Here is a 19,600-nt window from a genome sequence, read left to right as displayed (position 1 = left end):
GAAGAATTAGTATCATTATAATGTCTATACTACCTGGAGCCATCTATAGATTCAATGCAATCCCTATCAAGATTCCAATGGCATTTTTTTTTTTACAGAAATAGATAAAACATTGCTAAGATTCATACAGAACCACAACAGACCGAAATAACCAAAGCTGAAAAATAACAACAAAGTGGGAGGCATCACATTTCCTGATTTCAAACTATATTATAAAGCTATGGTAACTAAAACAGTATAGTACTGGCATAAAAACAGACCAATAGAACAGAGTCAAGAGTGCAGAAATAAACCCATGCATATATGGTCAGCTAATATTTGACGAGAGCAAATAATACCCAATAGGGAAAGGATTATCTCTTCAATAAATGGTACTGAGAAATCTGAATATTCATATACCAAAGAATGAAAATGGACCTCTAAATTACACCACTCACAAAAATTAACTTGAAATGGATTAGACTTAGATATAAGACCTGATACCATAAAACTTCTTGGAAGTTGTTAAGAAAGTAGATCTTAAAAAGTTCTCAACACATACAATTGTAAAACTAGGTGAGGTGATAGATATGTTAGCTAACCTTACCCTGGTAAACATTATATAGTATATACATATATCAAAGCATCATGCTGTATACCTTAAACTTACACAATATGTCAACACTTCTCAACAGAGCTGGAAAAATTTTTATATAAAATTGAAAAAAATGCAGCAAATATATATAATGGAATACTACTCAGCAATAAAAAGGAATGGAATATCAGATGAATCCCAAATAATTAGGCTGAGTAAAAGAAACCACACAAAATAGGCAGGGTTATGAAGGAAATGAAGAATCTTTCAAGGGTGGTGAATATGTTCATTATTTTGATTGTTGTGATGGTTTTATGTGTCAAAATTTATCAAATTGTCCACCTCATTTTTTTTAAGTAGGCTTCATGCCCAATGTGGGGCTTGAACTCACAACCCTGAGACCAAGAGTCGCATGCTACACTGTCAGCCAGACAACCCTCAAATTATCCACTTTAAATACATGTAGTTCACTGTATGCCATTTATATCTCAATAAAGTTTTTTTAAGGTATGTAATTTTTTATGATTCCCTGCCCTAACCAATATTTTGATTAATCAACTGTACTAGTCGGCTCGGGCTGCCATAACAAAATACCACTGATTGGCTTAAACAATAGAAATTTATTTTCTCATATCTCTGGAGGCTGGAAGTCCAAAATCTAGATCTCAGCAGGGTTGGTTTCTGTTGAGCTCTCTCTTCCCGGCTTGCAGCTGGCTGCCTTCTCATTGTGTCCTCAAGTGGCCTTTCCTCTGGGCATGCACCAGAGAATATCTTGTCTCTTCCTCTTCTTACAGTATACCAGTACTATTGGATTAAGACCCCTTCCTTATGACCTTTCTTAACCCTAATTACCTCCTTGAAGTTCTTATCACCAAACACAGTCACAGTGTGAGGGCTTCAACATATAAATTTCAGTGGGGGATACAATTTGGTCCATAACACCAACCAACTTATAGGTCCAACTGTGTCAGATGAGAGGGTTTGTGCTCTACTTACTCATTCACTCCCTAACACTTTCAGCACCCAGTTTCAACAGTACCTGACAGTGTCATCTGTGCTCTGTGAGGGAGATATGCTCTTCTCTACCCATTACCTGGAAGTAATAAAATCTCTACCAAATAAAACTACTAAATTAGCATTTCTTTCATTTCATATCCATTATCATAAGGCTAAGACTATTTTATTGTAAACTCATTTATATAACAATATTCTGGAACTTCCTTAGAATTCTATCTGCAACTTGTTCTGAATTTTAGTTACCCATTAATTGAAAACACAATGAGTAATAACCATTACTACTAATCACTATAATAAACAGATGAATCAAACAAATGTACAAACTTTTTATTTAGAATTAGAGACTCAAATACAAATTAAATACAATACAAAATATTAAGCCTTCATAAAACAAACCATAACCACTTTAAATCATCTATTTCTGAAACAAAATTAAAGAGAAATCTAAAAATAGTCCAAAAATCAACTTACTTTTAAACTCTTATTGTTAACAATAAAATTATTACAAAATGCTCAAAGAAATTTAATTAGAAAATGAACAAAGCCACTACAAAGAGATTCCTGCTATCTACTAAAATCAATTTAGGAATTAAAATTTAGTATGATTTCTACTCATTCACAAATAAAAAGCACCTCATTTTAAAAAGACAATTATCTGTTTCACTCTAAGGTGTGAGAACTTTTTGTTTACTTGACTTTTAATTTTAATATGGCACAATAGGTTTGATCAGTGTAAGCAATATCACTAAAAATATTTAAATGTTCCTTACAGGCCCTTTCTGTTTTACTTTATGAATAAATGGATCATATATTTAAAAGTTAAAACATTACAATATAATAAATATCATTAATAAGATACATGGCAAAATAAAAATATGCATTAAAAATGAAGTCTCTTTTTCTTTTATAAATGGGAAACTGATCAGACTCATGCTATATATTCCCTTTTTACTCCAGACAAAAAAAGGTTCTATATTTTATATTATTGTTATAAATCCAATTCTAAGAATCTGCACCAAAGAAAGTACCAAAGAGATAGTATAATATCTTAAGCTCATATTGTATCTGAAAATACTTACAAAAAGTGGAACTAGACTTGCATTAAGTAGATAACAGGAAAATACTATTAACAGTGTTTACGTATTGAAAATAACCCAAAACAAAAATAAAAGTCCACACTCAAGAATGGCACCCACAGGGCTCCTGGGTGGCTCAGTTGTTAAGCGTCTACCTTCCGCTCAGGTCATGATCCCAGGGTCCTGGGATCGAGCCCCACATCGGGCTCGCTGCTCCGCGGGAAGCCTGGTTGTCCCTCTCCCACTCCCCCTGCTTGTGTTCCCTCTCTCGCTGTCTGTCCCTCTCTTGTCTGTCTCTGTCAAATAAATAAATAAAATCTTAAAAAAAAAAAGAATGGCACCCACCTTATTCAAGAATAAAGTTATTTGCATATATGCAAACCAGTGTGGCTAAATATTTTCCTAAAACATGCATATTATGAGACCTTTCATAATTAAGCTTATAGAACCAAACTATATTGTGTTTAGATCAACTGTCATGATTGGACATTTCTGCACATCAAGAGAGTTAAAACTCTGACATCTGTTGTTCTGTAAAACTGAAGAAGAAATATAAACAAACTCAGGATTTCACTAGAAAATTTCAGATATCTCAGCAACCTGTTATACTTCTTGTCATGAAATAAATGATTCCAAGATGCAATTATTCTTTTAAATTTTTAATTTCTATGAGTCCTCTTTAAAAACCATTTTAATGACATCACATTTCTTGGAGAAAATTTACTCAGAGTTCTGAACAACTTAGTCGACTATTTTCTAGAAGCAATTCTGCTGCAAGTGGTAGAGTTCTAGCTCTGTTAGAAGTTTTTTTTTTCCTCTTTCAAAGAAAATGAAAAATATGCAAAGATTTTCCTACTGACTCACTAAATGTAAAATTAATAGTGTATAATAATAAATTTTGGAATACAATAACTTTTAAGTTTTCACAGTTTATTACTACTAACTAGCTATAATATCAGGCAAGTCATTTAATTCTCTGTACCTTAGGTTCACCTTTAAAACAAAGAGATTAGAATAGATAATTGCTAGGATTCCTTCCAATTTTCACACGGTAGGATCTATGCTTCTGGAGGAATATCTCATTGATATATTGAATTTTCTATATATCAAGAAAACTGATATGAACTAAAATAGCACAGCTAAACTAATCCTCTAAGAAAAAACACAAAGACCATGTTAAAGCTCAACTTCCTAAACTTTACTAGACCCATTCTCTCTTTAGCCAGACCAATGAATAGCCCATGACATAACACTTAATTACATAAGTTATTTTAAATTACACTGTAAACCTATTAAAATATATTAAGTCTATGCCACAATTTTCCTGCGTTCTAATTTACATTATTTTCATTCTATCTACATTCAAAATAATCTGTACAGTTAAGGTAGGAAGCTACTTAATATTCTTGCACTTCAAAACACTTGGAAAGGTAAATCAAATGAAGAGCAGAATATTAACCATTATCATAACCTGCCAATTTTTTAAAATAAAAGTACACTAATACTATTTATGGGCTAGAAAAACAAAGGTAAAAAAGGAAACCTTGCCGACAAATGCTAATGTTCAAATGAATTTAGCTGTGTTGTGCCATTTCTTAGAAAAAGAGGGAGAAGATATCAGCAGAAACCTACTTAGGCAATACTGAACCATGACATTTTAGGAACTTTTATGAGAAATTAATGTACCATAAAGCAGCACTTTGGTATTAGTGCAGTGCAAGTTGGTTTTTCTCTAACTATGGGCAGCAAATGAGGCACTTAACTGTAAAATAGAAAAATAGGGTATATTTAAGAAGAAATTCAAAATCATTCATAAAAGATAATTAGCATTATTCAAAAAGTAAAAAATTCTATTTTTATTTAATGTGCATTCAATGTTATACATGCTTCACTAGGGAAAATTTTGAATGTAAGACGGCTGTTTCATTTATAAGAGACAGAAAATATTTCCTTTTCAAGAGACTCTGGATTTCTGAGAATGAACTCCAAATCTTCTCAACCTGAGGGCTACATATTTATAAACTGAGAAAAATACATCTTACCCATACTGGAGAAATGTTTCTAGCTATCAACAAAGTATAACATGTGATCCCTGACTTTATTCTTGAAGGATCGGAAGTTTTTACTTTACATAACTTCAAAGAAAGGGATCTAGTGACTGTAACAGAAAAATGAATAGATATTTAGCACCTAAATTTAGAACACTTAAGTATTGCCATAGTTTTAAATAGTTGTATGTCCAAAGATCAGGGGAAATCAGATATATGTTGTTCAATGATACTACAACATTCTCAAAGATTAATTTATCAAGCTTCCTTGATTTGCAAACGCATCCATCTATAACATTCAACACAATATTATCATTTCTTCCTGAAGTTACAGATATGTATTCTTCTTAATAAGAAATAAGTGAGGTTTATTTTTTCTTAACCACCATTAAATTGTCTTCCAAATGTGGCACTTTTTCAGATAGTTGGATAGAAAATAGTTCTTTTAAAAAGTCATATTCTACCACTAATATTATTTTAAACGTTCTTCACTGTGAAACAGAGGTCAAAAAATGAAGTAAATGGCCATGGACCTTCTGCTGAAATACATAAGCAAATATAATGCAGGGTCAGGGAAGAAGAACATATGTTAATTTCTGGCAAGGAAGTTGGCACATAAATGCTTATCCGTAGGGTAAAAAAGCACTGAATGAAAAGATAATGTCTACTGTGACATTATTCCAAGCAAATGGAGCCTAGCATCTGCTTTCTTCACATCTAAGAGAAATATTCTAGTCATGCCTCTTTAAGTAAGCTTGATTTTAATTCTAGATGAACACTTTGCTTCATATGTTAAAACTGACACATGACATTAACTAAAGTTTTGCATGAGACAATTATATTCATTTCCTCTGAAAAATCCTATAATCTTACCTTTTCTCCCAATTTGCTTATAAGAAGGCTTTTCTTAACTCATAAGGGGGTGGAAAAGGCTTAAAAATATATGTTCTTATTCCAAGGAGGCTGGAAGATTTCTATAGTTCACAGTCTTCATATTTGTCATCTACACTCACTTTAACAAGTCACATTCCTTACTTCATAATTAATTTCCTGACATACAGAAAAATCTAACTTCTCTTATTTATATCTTTAAGGTAAACTCCTATTTTCTTGAAAGATATTCTAGTTTATTTTTGAAAGGAAATGAATACATTAAAAAACAAGAACACTGTTGATGCAATTCAGTTAGGAAATAAAGTGCACATAGCTTTCAATATAAATATTGTTTGATAGATTACAGCTAATAGCCAATAAAATCAAAATGAAGATTCAGCCCAGTCTCTAAAATATGGAAAACAAGAGACAAGAATATAAAGTCTATATAAATAGTAACAAAAATGGGGGTGATATTCCCCTTCACCAAAGAAAAAAAAGGCAACTGAAATTGTTAAGTAGATTTCTGCTTCCCAAGCAACCAGACATGCTACACAGTAATACCAACATGCAATACCTGAAATGTAGAATCGCAGTCTGACTGTTGCCCTTGAACATCAGCATTTAATTTACAATTTTCTGGTGCCTGGCTGATTTCATCTTGCAAAGTAGGAGATACGCCATGAGTATCATCTACCAAAGCACCGTCAGACAAGGCATCTAACTTTTCAAGGGAAGGAGCTATGTGAAGCTTACTATCTCCTGTCCCTTCATCAAAACTTGTCCTCTCATCAGCATCTTCTAGTTGTTGAACTGAAGTTAAATACTGCTCAAGCAGACTATTATCCTGCTCATTGTTTAAACTTTCCTTATTCCATTCACCATGCTCATCGCTGACATCCCCTACATCTGACTCTTTGCCATATCTGACTGTGTCAATGGAATTCCCCATTATGGAACTTTCACTGCCTTCTGTGGAACTTTTTTCAAAATCCAAAGAATTCTGCAAACAGTGAACTTGGTCTGTTAGGGAAGAATGAAAACCTGAGTCTGGAAATTCTGGTAAGGATTTCTCTTGAGGAGCCTCATCAGGAGCAATGAACCAATCAGAATTTTGATCAGAAGAGGGCTCCTGACTCTGGGTGAATAATGGAGGTTTAGAGGGTACTAGAGTACTTGACAGAGGAGGAACATCAGTATGCCAGGAACTTAGACGCTGATCCACCATCTGTTGCCAAGCTTGCAGAGACCTTACCTGTAAACCAAAGGGTATAGTTTTATTATAAAATAAAAATCTTGCCTGTTTTACAATGTTCTTTGAGCTTTTTCCCCAACACTCACGAAGTTGGTAAATGGCAGATGGCAGAACTGGAGTTAGAAACAGCCTGACTCCCCTTATCCCTTCCATAGCAGTCCCAGCCTAAACCAGGCTGGTACAAGTGGTACATGTCCTTGATAACAAAAGGTCCTCACCAGGAGAGTCAGGATGGGCCAAAGCAATTCTTCTTGTTGCTACTGGAAAAACTATCAGAAGCACAACAGCCCGTGACTAAGGGGTCAATAATGTACTCAACAGAAACTGAAATCTATTGAATAAGACAGGTTAGAGCCCATTATAAGTAGATTCTCTAAAAATCTCATTGTAGATATCAATTTAGGATAGAGTTTTTAAATATTATCTAATACAGCGTGTTATCTAATACTGTATTATCTAATACAGTTGTACACAACTCTAAAATATCCAAAAATACCGAGTGCTTGATAATATGACCTTTACATTTTTAACGTACAAAATCTCAAAATTAAACAATTAAATCTGCAAGAAGAAAGCAATATATAGGATTTTTTAGTTTCTCTTTGACCACCCTCCCAGGTAATCACTGATAGCAGTTTGATAGTGTCCTTCCAGACCTTTTACTCTGTTTTCAAATATATATGGAGTTTTTAAAATCAAGCAGAACCTTAAGTTCTGAAACTTAATGTTTTTCACTGAACAATGTTATTCTGGAGAACTTTCCACATCAGTCTATACTGTTACCTTATTCTTTTTAACTGTTCCATAATGTTCCATGGTATTGTTATTCTATAATTTATTTAACCACTCCTCTAGTATTAGTAATTATAAAACCTGAGAAATCAATTAACTATTTCTTAATTTTGTAGGTAAAATCCTATTATAGCAAAAACACTTCCAAGAAATTATCATCACGAAATACCTGATGAGATAAAGTAACAGTAAAACGTGATTATCTGAACTGTCCCTGAAGTATGCTATTACAGGATCTAAACTCTCTCTCAAGAAGTCATGTGCACTTTTTAGGACATGCATATCATAGCCATCAAACACTATCTTAGTCACCTTTCATTCAAATATTCCCAAAAGGTAAAACAAGATAGATGGCTACAGAAAACTTTTAATTGAATATTTTCTACCTACTGGAAAGTTATGACAACAACCCTCAATTTAGTCACTTTAATTCATCTTTATGGTTCTTTATCTTTCTGGTCAAAATTATGAAAATATTTTTCTTTAGATTAAATAAAATGTAACAAAGTTCACTGTACTAATTCAGAGTTAGTGGCAAAGAACATAGACCATCCTTAACCTTGAGAAAAAGTGCTTAATATGCCTGACTACTCTATGATTATCTCAATAAATCTAGAATTTTTCTTGGTTCACACATTAGGTAAATAAGCAAGAATGGGTTTACCTGGTTCCAAAGGAATCTGACAGCCTCTTCTTGTACAAATTTTTTAATACGTTCTTCATCTCTTTCTTTTCTTAATCTGCAATAATTCAACATCCATTACTGACACAAGGAAGGTGCTTTGACTCGCGCCTATTGTTACAACTAATAGACACATGTACTGTAAAGAGATTAATAGTCTAATAACCGCCCTTTCCACTTTTAGAATATCTAAGCTGAAACTTTAAACTATGACTCAATGTAGAAGCCAAATGGATGTGACTGAAATTCAGATTATATTGGTTCTACAAAGTATTGCCAATGATGAAAAATAAAATAAAATATTAAATGGCTCTTTATCTGGCCTTTATTTCCCAGCCAAAACACCAAAGGTACAAGAGTTGCAGAAAGGAGTAGTTGCTCATAGGCTACAAAACAGCAGAGGATTAGGATCACAGCTTGACATGCCATCTTCTAAGAGACTAGTAGGACTAATCCCATCAAACTTTGGTCCCTATTTGCCCGGGTCCTTGACGTATTCCTTGCTATCATCAAAGGACCTCCTCCCCATCCATCACTTCCCCTTATTCATTAGAGTATTCAACTGGGCTCACTGCTGCCCTCTCCAAACTTATGCCTGTCACCAACCTAAGGCTCCCTTAATTGTTTGTTATCTTCCAGAATGTCACCACCATTTTGTTCTACCTCTAACCCAATTCCCAGCTTTCTCTAGCCCCCCATGTTCTTCTCCTGTGCCATTTGGGACTCCAGAATTATAACTGGCAAATCCCTTATCTTCTCAACCTCTTTTGTGAAATTTTCCTTCACCAAATCAGACCACTGTAGCCCTCTCAAGGGCTATTGTGGGACACCTGGCTGGCTCAGTTGGTAAAGCATGTGATCTTGATCTCAGGGTCAGGAGTTTAAGCCCCATTATGGCATGGGGCCTACTGAGGAAAAAAAAAAGTGGAAGCTATTTTTTTATTCATACATCAGTGTCAGAAGATAGCTTCTACTGTCAACAAATGTTCTTTTGCCCTCGTCCTTGGAGAACTCCTGCCATCCTGCTAAATTTCTCCAAACTCTTTTTCCAGTACGAGCCTCCCAGAATCTGCCTGCAGTCATGAAATCTCAGCACCAGTCTCCCTCCACTTCATTCCTATCATCATTTCTGGAGACCTCAGCATTCACATGGATGCTCTGACAGGAATCCACCCTATGTCATTCATTCTCATAGTCTCACTCTAGACTCTAGACCCCATCATTTTGATTACACCATTTTCAAAAATGTTTTCAAGCACCCACACAAGCCACCACCTCCGATCCTCCCAGTTCACTTGCTCTTGCGCCCCCCGCAGCTACCCAGACGTCCAATCTTCATTCAGAGCTCCAAGCTAATGATCCCCGCCTCCTCCTGTCTCTTTTTCCTTCTTTAAATTCCAAGATCCACCCTTATAATCATCCCCTCCCAAATATCTTTGGCTCCTTTGCCCTTCCCTCTCTCCCCTACCATATTCGCCTGGAAAAAAACCATTCCTAGCAGAACCAAATTAACCATGCCCAAATCATAATAGAACAGCTGAAAGGTGCTGATGAAACTCATATACCCTGACCTACTGTTTTGCATTTTAAGTTTTTCCTCATACAGTCCAATGATCCTCCATTTCCTTCTCTTCTTAAACCTTCTACACCCTCACCCCCTCCTCATTTTCAAATGTTGACCATGTTTTCTTCTGTATCATTGAAAAAGGAGAAGCATTCATCAGACAGAATTTCTGCTTCCTCCCCATCAAACCTACCACCTCACCTGCTTCTGCTCCTGCTCCTACCTCAGGCCACTCCCTCTCCTTGTGCACTGGATCCCTTCTTTCACTTTCTCAAGAACTTCAACCTTGCATCTCTCCTTTCTTTCCACTGCACCATCAGATTTTCCCTCTTTACTGAATCATTCTATCAACACATAAACATGCTCTATATCTCCCATCTTTAAAAAAGAATTTTCCTTAACTCCAGCAACATACCACAAAAGGGGTCCCCACAAAAAAACTGGCTACACTCACGCTTCACCTCTCATTCACTGTTCAACCCAGTCCAAACTGCCTGATTCCACTATGTACTGAAGCTGCTCTTAGGAAATTCACTGGGCAGGAAAGGGTTAACACAGCAAGCTTGGGGTGTTCAAACCCCATACATTCCAAGGAAAGGACTGGCTTTGACTGATGGGGACATAATGTCCAAGCCCTTGGACTATCCTGCTTGATAAGAGTATCTGTGTACGGGCACCTGGGTGGCTCAGTCGGTTAAGCGACTGCCTTCGGCTCAGGTCATGATCCTGGAGTCCCAGGATCGGGTCCCGCATCGGGCTCCCAGCTCGGCGGGGAGTCTGCTTCTCCCTCTGACCCTCCCCACTCTCATGTACTCTCTCTCTCTCATTCTCTTAAATAAATAAATAAATCTTTAAAAAAAAAAAGAATATCTGTGTATACATGGGGCTTGGGGCCAAACAAGATAGTTTATGCTAACAATGTGCTTTCAGGTGAATACCTGTTTTATTCACCTAGAGCCCTGATAGAGACATGGTATGAGTCTGACCTTGGGTAGGAGCTAAGGTCTAAGTAGTTAAGGTCAGTCATACAGGCACTCAATGCCTACAAGACTGACACCCAATAAAAAGCCTGTAGTAAAACTAATGATGTAATGTATGGTAATTAACATAATAAAAAATTTTTTAAAAAGTAAAAACAAACAAACAAAAAAACAAAAAAAACCCTGTAGTCAGGGCTTCAGTGAACTTTCCTGGTGGCAATACTTCATATGTGTTGTCACACATCACTGCCAAGAGATTCAAGCCCTACCTATACAACTCCACTGGAAGACAACTAGAAGTTTGTGCCTGCTCTCCTGGACTCTGCCCTATGCACCTTTTTTCTTTACTGACTTTAATCTGTATCCTTTCCCTTAAATACACCATAGTCATGAAGAGAATAGTTTCCCTGTGAGTCCGTTTAGCAAATCATCAAACCTGAGAATACTCCCAGGTCCCCCAGTATAGTCACCAATAACCTCCAGCTTCTAAATTAAACATATAATCCTGTCCTCCCTATGTCACCTCTCTTCTCTCCTAAGACATTTCCCTATTGAAGTTGAGACACACACCCCATCTTCCTATCACACTGGCTGTCCCTTCCCAGTCTCTTTTACTGCCTCCTCCCCTTCCACTCGATAATATTAATAAATGTTGCTAGTTGCAATACTAATACTCAAAATAAATTTATGAACTCCTAATTTTCCTGGCTGGCAGTCAGTAAAATGTCAGCCACAGAAGTGAGGAAAAATTCCTACCATTGCCCCAGAATTTTAGTCCCTTTTAAGTCCCCACTCCTTTCTTTAATTCTATGTTACCTAGTGGGTTCCATGTAGACTTTCTCATCTTCTCATTTCTATGCTTATTCAGTTTTTCTACATTTTCTGTACCTTTTTATGTCTAAGTTTATAAACATCTGTAAGACAAGCAATTATTCAATATTTACTGCTGTACCACATCAATGTACCAATTGCCATGCTAGCAGTGGAAATGCATATGGCAGTTCCTGCCCTCAAGATGCTTTCAGTATGTCATAGGAAACAAAGAACCCAAGAGTGGCAACAGGGTATGAAGTGTCCTGACCACAACAGGAATGGTTCAGTGTTCTGAATCAACTCGAAGACTCTGACACTCCCAAATCAACAAAACAGCACCTAAACAAGGACTTTTGACCTACCTCCTTATTTCATCAGTTAAGCAAACAATGTGTTCCTGCATTCTGCGCAGCCGAATTTCATGACGCACATCTTTAGCTTGGGGGTTGTAGTTCCTGGCATAAAAGCCCCGCCAATAGGCCTGAAGTTTGGTGGCTGCTTCATTCAATTTCTGAAGGGCAACTGTATCTTGTCCCAGAGCAACAGATCTCTGGGTTAAAATCCCACAGGGAAGTTTCTCCGAAGCTGACTGAGACATGGTTTCTTCACTGTCTGGCTGTGTATGGAAGACACTGTGTCCAACTGACTCAGGAAAAGATGTAAGACTATGGGTGTCATCCTTCAAGACAGCACTAGTTACTGTCGGCTCCAGACAAGGTAATAGCCCATCTTTCTCATTTACCTCTGTACTGATGACACTTTCCTTCATTTGAACGGAATTCTCATTTGCAGTCCAAAAAGCCTTTTCATCTTCCTTATTAAAGTCCTGGTTTTCCAGCCCTTTCACAGATTCATCTGCAACACCATAATCTTCTAGGCCCAAGTTAATGCCTTGTAGCCTCAGCTCAACTGTAGGTGACACTGGAGAGAGTCCTGATGCAACTGGCATAAAAGTAGATTCTGAAGAGAGAAGACTACAGTTTAACTTGTCCTCATCTGTCTGTATGTCTTCCAAGTGCAGGTCATTTCGAGAATATCTTGTAGCGGGTACAGAGGCTGGAAAGTTACTTTTAATAGCATATAATTGATCATCATTACTGTTAATCCCAACCCAAGAATTGACTTGGATGACGGGTTCTAGAAGAATCAACAAAGTATCATTGAAACCACTAAATATTTAAAAAGGTTTTTAGTTGTATCTTTGTAATGAAATCTAACCCCTGAAATATAGTAAAATGCACTAAAATGCTTTGGTGATTTCCTCCAATACGCCTAAAACATCACACAAAAGACTTTTAAGAAAATAAATTCTTGTAATGATCATTAGAGTAATCAAAGATCAGGTCAATACAAAAGGTAGTAACTCTGAATATATTTTAAAAATTAGAAATAAAGCACAGTGAAAGAAACAATCAACAAAATGGAAAGGCAACCTACAGAATAGAAGATATTTGCAAATGACATATCCGATAAAGGGTTAGCATCCAAAATATTTAAAGAATTGATACAACTCAACACCCACAAAACAAATAATCCAATCAAAAATTAGAAGACATGAACAGACATTTCTCCAAAGAAGATATACAAACGGCCAACAGACACATGAAAAGATATTCAACATCACTCATCACGGGGAAATGCAAATCAAAACTACAATGAGATTATCACCTCACAACTGTCAGAATGGCTAAAATCAAAAACACAAGAAACAACAATTGATGGCAATGATGTAGAGAAAAAGGAACCCTTGTGCACTGTTGGTGGGAACGCAAACTGGTGCAGCCATTGTGGAAAACAGATGGAGGTTCCTCAAAAAGTTAAAAATAGAATTACCATATGGGTCAGTAATCGCACTACTGGGTATTTATCCCAAAAATACAAAAACAGTAATTCAAAGGGATACATGCACCCCTCTGTTCACTGCAACATTATTTACATTCGCCAAATTATGGAAGCAGCCCAAGTGTCCATCAATAGATAAAAGGATAAAGAATATGTGAGATATTTATACACACACACACACACACACACACACACACACACACAATGGATTAATATTCAGCCATTATAAGGAATGAAATGCAAACGTTGCCATTTGCAACAACATGGATGGATCTAGAGAGTATACCGCTAAGTGAGATAAGTAAATCAGAGAAAGACAAGTACCATATACCACTCATATGTGGAATTTAAGAAACAAAACAGATGAGCAAAGGAAAAAAGAGAAAGAGACAAACCAATAAACAGACTCTTAACTATAGAGAACAAATTGGGGCGCCTGGGTGGCTCAGTCGTTAAGCATCTGCCTTCGGCTCAGGTCATGATCTCAGGGTCCTGGGATCGAGCCCCGCATCGGCTCCTTGCTCTGCAGGGAAGTCTGCTTCTCCCTCTCCCATTCCCCCTGCTTGTGTTCCCTCTCTCACTCTGTCTCTCTCTGTTATATAAATAAATAAAATCTTTAAAAAAAAAAAAACTACAGAGAACAAACTGATGGTTACCAGAGGAGAGGTGGATGGAGGGATGGGTGAAATAGGTGATGAGATTAAGGAGAGCACTTATCAAGATGAGCACTGAGTAATGTATGAAATTGTTTAATCACTATATTGTACATCCAAAACTAATATAACACCGTGTATTAACTATACCAGAATTAAAATAAAAAACTTAAAAATTACCAGTGACAAAAATAATAAATAAAAATTAACACTGGCTGGAAGTAATCTCATTCTTGATCTCCTAAAGCACTTTTCTTTTGACCGTTGTGATTCAGTGACCCCTTACACTTGGCTTTCTATGATGTGTGCATTTGCCTCACCTCTTATGATGTTTTAATCACTTTTGTATCCCCCTAGCTGCTCAATAAATATTTTAATGAATCAAAAAAAAAAAAATTAACACTGGGCAACCCTCTTGGGTGCCTTCCCTCCTCGGGAGCTTTACACTATCACTTCGCTATCACTCAATAAACCTTGCTTTGCTGCCCACCAAAAAAATAAATTAAAATTAAAATTAAAATTAACACTTTAAAATATAGTAATTTTACATTTATGTCTGTATATATACATACATAAAATATAAGACCTAAATGTTCACTTAACAAACCAAAAATTATGAAAATATGTACTTTTTCCTCCTAAATGGTAGCCAACAGATGGAACAACTTGGAGAAAACAGATCAGAGATCAATTAATTTCATACCGCTTTCCTGGACTATCTGGCCATCTTGAACAGGGCTTGAATGCTCAGGTACAAGGGGTGCTCTTGTTTCAATAGGAGCAAGAGGAGCTAGCTCTTCACTTTGGCTTTGGTTCATCAACTGTCTCTGGTGAAACCTAAAAATCAATAACATCTGATGGGATTTAACAAAAACCACAAAAATAAAGTTTTTCTGCCTCTTACATAATACTGTCAAAAAGGTAGAAATTTACAAGTTTTCAAAGTAGATCTCTTTCATCACTGCCAAATTACAAAGTCAAGTTTGAAAGCACTGGATAGAAAGGTTAAGAAACTTATTTTTAAGGGGCGCCTGGGTGGCTCAGTCGTTAAGCGTCTGCCTCCAGCTCAGGCCATGATCCCGGGGTCCTGGGATCGAGCCCTGCATCGGGCTCCCTGCTCAACGGAGAGCCTGCTTCTCCCACTCCCCCTGCTTATCTTCCCTCTCTCTCTCTGTCAAATAAATAAATAAAATCTTTAAAAAAAAGAAACTTATTTTTAAATCACAATCCCCCACAGACACCCTTATAGGCACACACATGCACACTCAAAGGCAGGCTCTCTGATAAAAGAAGTGACTAGTACATCCTTCTAGCTTCACTCTTTCATGTTTGTATTAAAGAACCCATATGAAATACCTACATTAAAAGGACAAAAATTTTTTTTTAAATCCCAGTCCCCCATACTGCTCAGCTCTCCCCACTCAGGAAATGATGAACAATGCAGCTGCTGTAAAGCAAGCTTGACAGCACTGCATGGTTTAGTTCCCCTGCAGGACTGCTGCAGTAACAAGGGGCCCAAGTGCCCAGAAACATGGGTCACAGCACTTGCCCCAGTCCTACGACCCATGCACAGGAAAGACTCAGAGGTATTTCCACTTGTGCATTATCAGCTGCTACAAATAAAGGGGCTTACCTCTGTTTGCTCAGAATCTTCTCTAGTTTGGCATCCTCTGCAGTCTGAAGACCCAGTGTGCAAGTGAGAGGACAGACTGTAGCCAGATACTGCACAAGCTGGATATGCTGGCCTGGCCGATATGCTCTCCCCTTGCCTTGACTATAGAGCCATTCAGCTTTCAAACTGGATTAGGAACACACAGGAAAGGATACGATACCAGCACAGACAAGATACATTTTGATGCAACAACGATCTTCCTTCTTAATTTACAGCATCACTGGTGATTTTCATAAATAAAATTCAGTTATAAGTTGTTTTTTTGTTAATCTTTCCTTCTGGGGGCGCCTGGGTGGCTCAGTCGTTAAGCGTCTGCCCTCGGCTCAGGTCTTGATCCCAGGGTCCTGGGATCGAGCCCCGCATCGGGCTCCCTGCTCAGCGGGAAGCCTGCTTCTCCCTCCCCCTCTCCCCCTGCTTGTGTTCCCTCTCGTTGTATCTTTGTCAAATAAATAAATAAAATCTTTAAAAAAAAAAAAAACTTTCCTTCTGATTCACTCCCTTTACTCTTCTAATGTTTTCAACCTTTGTTTTTGCTTAGGGGCACTTCCACAGAGTTGCACTCATGGTTCCAAATATCTTTAAATTATTTTCAAAGAAGCAATAAGTATTTCCTCTACTCACTATCAAACTAAAGTACCTAAATACATCAGTTACATTTAAATCCATTAATTCATAATGACAGCTAAAAAAAGCTAATTGGTCACAGCTGGAGGATGCTAGTGAACCAGCAACTCATTATTTTTAAAAACTGGTAAATAAAGGATAAGAATTCAATATTATTAATCCTATCTTTCCTATTCAAACTAAACATGAGGGGCCAAATAGTTTTACTTTATAGAAGTATTCCAGCTAATAAAATGAATGAATTAAAATCTCACCATTTTGAAGCTCTTAGTGAATGAATTAATGGTTTTAGGCATTGATCATTAATAGCTACTAATAACATGAAGGACAACCAAACACTATGTGTCTCCTTGTGTGTGTGTGTCTTGACAGAACCCAAAAAGTAGTCCTCTCCACTAAAAAGCCTAAGTCTGATGAAACCTCCACATCCTCCTACCAATATACAGGAAATATAAGAAAGGACACAGGAATTAATCAGCAAAATAAGCACAGTGGGAAACTCTACAGGCCACATAATCTGATTTTTTTTTAATTTTATTTATTTATTTGACAGAGAGAGACACAGCGAGAAAGAGAACACAAGCAGGGGGAGTGGGAAAGGGAGATGCAGGCTTCCCGCGGAGCACAGAGCCTAAGGCGGGGCTCAATCCCAGGATCCCGTGATCATGACCTGAGCTGAAGGCAGACGCTTATTGACTGAGCCACCCAGGTGCCCCCACATAATCTGATTTTTTTCAACAACAACCAAAAAAAGAGAAGAGAAAGCAAAGAAAATAAAAGAGAAGAAACCTATAAACTGAAAGAGATTTAAGGGTGCCTAGGTGGCTCAGTTGGTTAAGCAACTGCCTTCGGCTCAGGTCATGATCCTGGAGTCCCTGGATAGAGTCCCACATCAGGCTCCCTGCTCGGCAGGGAGTCTGCTTCTCCCTCTGACCCTCCCCTGTCTCGTGCTCTCTCTCTTCCATTCTCTCTCTCTCTCTCAATAAATAAATAAAAATCTTTAAAAAAATTTTAAAAATTAAAAAAATAAAAGAGATTTAAAAGCATCATCTTGGACATCTAGCCAAGCTCTGTGTGATCTCATCACAAGCTCATGAGAACCACCCAATATGCATGGCCAGCCCATAGAGCATTCAATAATAACAAATTAATGTTTTAAGTCACTAAAAAAGCAAGAAAGAAATTTAAAAGATGTTCAACTAAATACAATGAGAGGTCTTATTTGGATCCTGTTTCCAAAAAAACCATTTAAAAACTGCATTTATGAGGGCTACTAGAAATGTAAGCACTGAACTAATACCTGATGTTACTAAGGAATTGTGAAATTTTTTTGAGATGTGATAATAGTATTGTAGTTATTTCCTTAAGAGCCTTTATCTTTTAGAGATATATGCTGAAATAGTCACAGTTGAAATTACATGTACTTTGAGATTTGCTTGAAAATAATATAGGAGGGTGCCTGGGTGGCTCAGTTGGTTAAGCAACTGCCTTCGGCTCAGGTCATGATCCTGGAGTCCCTGGATCGAGTCCTTCATCGGGCTCTCTGCTCAGCAGGGAATCTGCTTCTCCCTCTGACCCTCCCCCCTCTCATGTGCTCTCTCTCTCTCATTCTCTCTCTCTCAAGTAAATAAAAAAAATCTTTAAAAAAAAAGGAAAGAAAATAATATAGGAGAACAGAGAGTGGATGAAGGTACAGACAACTAGGTTGGCCATGAGCTGTAAACTGTTGCAGTTGGATGACAGATTCATGGGAGGTCATTACACTACTGTTTACTTTTACATATGTTTCCATTTTTTTTAATTAACATGCCATTGATTCAATTTCACCATTCTTAAATCTACCCCTCAACCTGAAGTTGAGGTTGGATCATTTTGCAAATAGTTCGAAAATCACCTTCAATCCACAACCATTTACTTGGACCTTGATATTAAGGTATCCACATCATACAAACCACAGTCCAAAATTGTCAAGCCACCCGAGTTCTATTACAGACTGAAAGGAAACTGGCCCTTTGATAACTCATTAAATCATGCAAAAGAGTCACGGTGCAAATAAAATAAAATTAGTTTTCTGTGATTTGCCAGTATCACAAGAAAGGAAAAACTATTTCTAATAATTAGATACAAGGTATGCCTAACTGATTAACTGAAGTCTCAGAATCCCAATCTTAGTCTAAAGATAAAAATTTTATTCTAGGGGCGCCTGTGTGGCTCAGTCGTTAAGCATCTGCCTTCGGCTCAGGTCATGATCCCAGGGTCCTGGGATCGAGCCCCACGTCGGGCTTCCTGCTCCACGGGAGGCCTACTTCTCCCTCTCCCACTCCCCCTACTGGTGTTCCCTCTCTCGCTGTGTCTCTGTCAAATAAATAAATAAAATCTTTAAAAAAAAAAAATTTTATTCTAGGGACGCCTGGGTGGCTCAGTCGGTTAAGTGTATGCCTTCAGCTCAGGTCATGATCCCAGGGTCCTGGGGTCAAGCCCCACATTGGGCTCCCTGCTTGGCAGAGAACCTGCTTCTCCCTCTCCCTCTTCCTGCTGCTCCCCCTGCTTATTCCCTCTCTCTCTTTCTCTCCGTCAAATAAATAAAATCTTTAATAAAAATAAACTTTAAAAGTTTCAGTTTAAAAAATAGAATAAAATAATCTGCTCTTTCTCATTAAAAAAAAAAGAGTATTAGATGAAATGATATCTGGTTATCTGCTTTTAAAATACTCCAACAGGGGCACCTGGGTGGCTCAGCTGGTTAGACAACTGCCTTCAGCTCAGGTCATGATCTCAGTGTCCTGGGATTGAGCCCCATGTCAGGCTCCTTGCTCAGCAGGGAGCCTCCTTCTCCCTCTCCTTCTGCCCCTCCCCTCCGCTCATGCTCTCTCTTGTGCTCTCAAATAAATAAAATCTTAAATGAATAAATAATACTCCAACAAAAATGTGGGGATATGTGAAACAAGACTGGCAAAGTTGGTAATTGTTGAAGTGGCATGGTGGGTATTTAGGAGTTCATTATGGTACTCTATCTACTTCTGTATATATTTTAAAAATCCTTTCAAAAAAGAAACATCTCCAAAGTTCTCCCTAAATTCTAATCCCCAACTAAACAGAGGTGTAGCTTGGGACTAGGTCCTATAAGAGTCAAAC

At 37.3% G+C, this 19,600-nt stretch overlaps 1 protein-coding gene across 6 annotated transcripts in view; it reads right to left on the bottom strand.

The window, feature by feature from the left end:
• Positions 1 to 2,118: 2,118 nt before the first annotated feature.
• Positions 2,119 to 19,600, bottom strand: part of CEP97 (centrosomal protein 97) — a 28,993-nt gene continuing 11,511 nt past the window's right edge. For 3 of the 6 annotated variants that reach the window (XM_088024372.1, XM_088024376.1, XM_088024378.1), the window contains exons 7-12: positions 15,803 to 15,967; positions 14,873 to 15,006; positions 12,037 to 12,811; positions 8,300 to 8,375; positions 6,166 to 6,843; positions 2,119 to 2,963 (exon numbers count right to left, since the gene is read on the bottom strand). In XM_088024372.1, coding sequence (XP_087880498.1) covers positions 2,835 to 2,963; positions 6,166 to 6,843; positions 8,300 to 8,375; positions 12,037 to 12,811; positions 14,873 to 15,006; positions 15,803 to 15,967 — 1,957 coding nt within the window. In that variant the 3' untranslated portion in view covers positions 2,119 to 2,834. Of the gene's footprint in view, positions 6,844 to 8,299; positions 8,376 to 12,036; positions 12,812 to 14,872; positions 15,007 to 15,802; positions 15,968 to 19,600 lie in introns of all 6 variants that reach the window. The other 3 variants (XM_088024374.1, XM_028119211.2, XM_028119212.2) reach the window with 3 other exon arrangements.

This window comes from Eumetopias jubatus, unplaced genomic scaffold, assembly GCF_037043125.1.
Source record: "Eumetopias jubatus isolate StellerSeaLion01/CBP00866 unplaced genomic scaffold, mEumJub1_p1.0 scaffold_1, whole genome shotgun sequence".
In the NCBI taxonomy this organism is placed as follows: domain Eukaryota; kingdom Metazoa; phylum Chordata; class Mammalia; order Carnivora; family Otariidae; genus Eumetopias; species Eumetopias jubatus.
The sequence above is the reverse complement of the archived record's forward strand: the minus strand, read 5'-3'. Positions and strand labels throughout refer to the sequence as shown.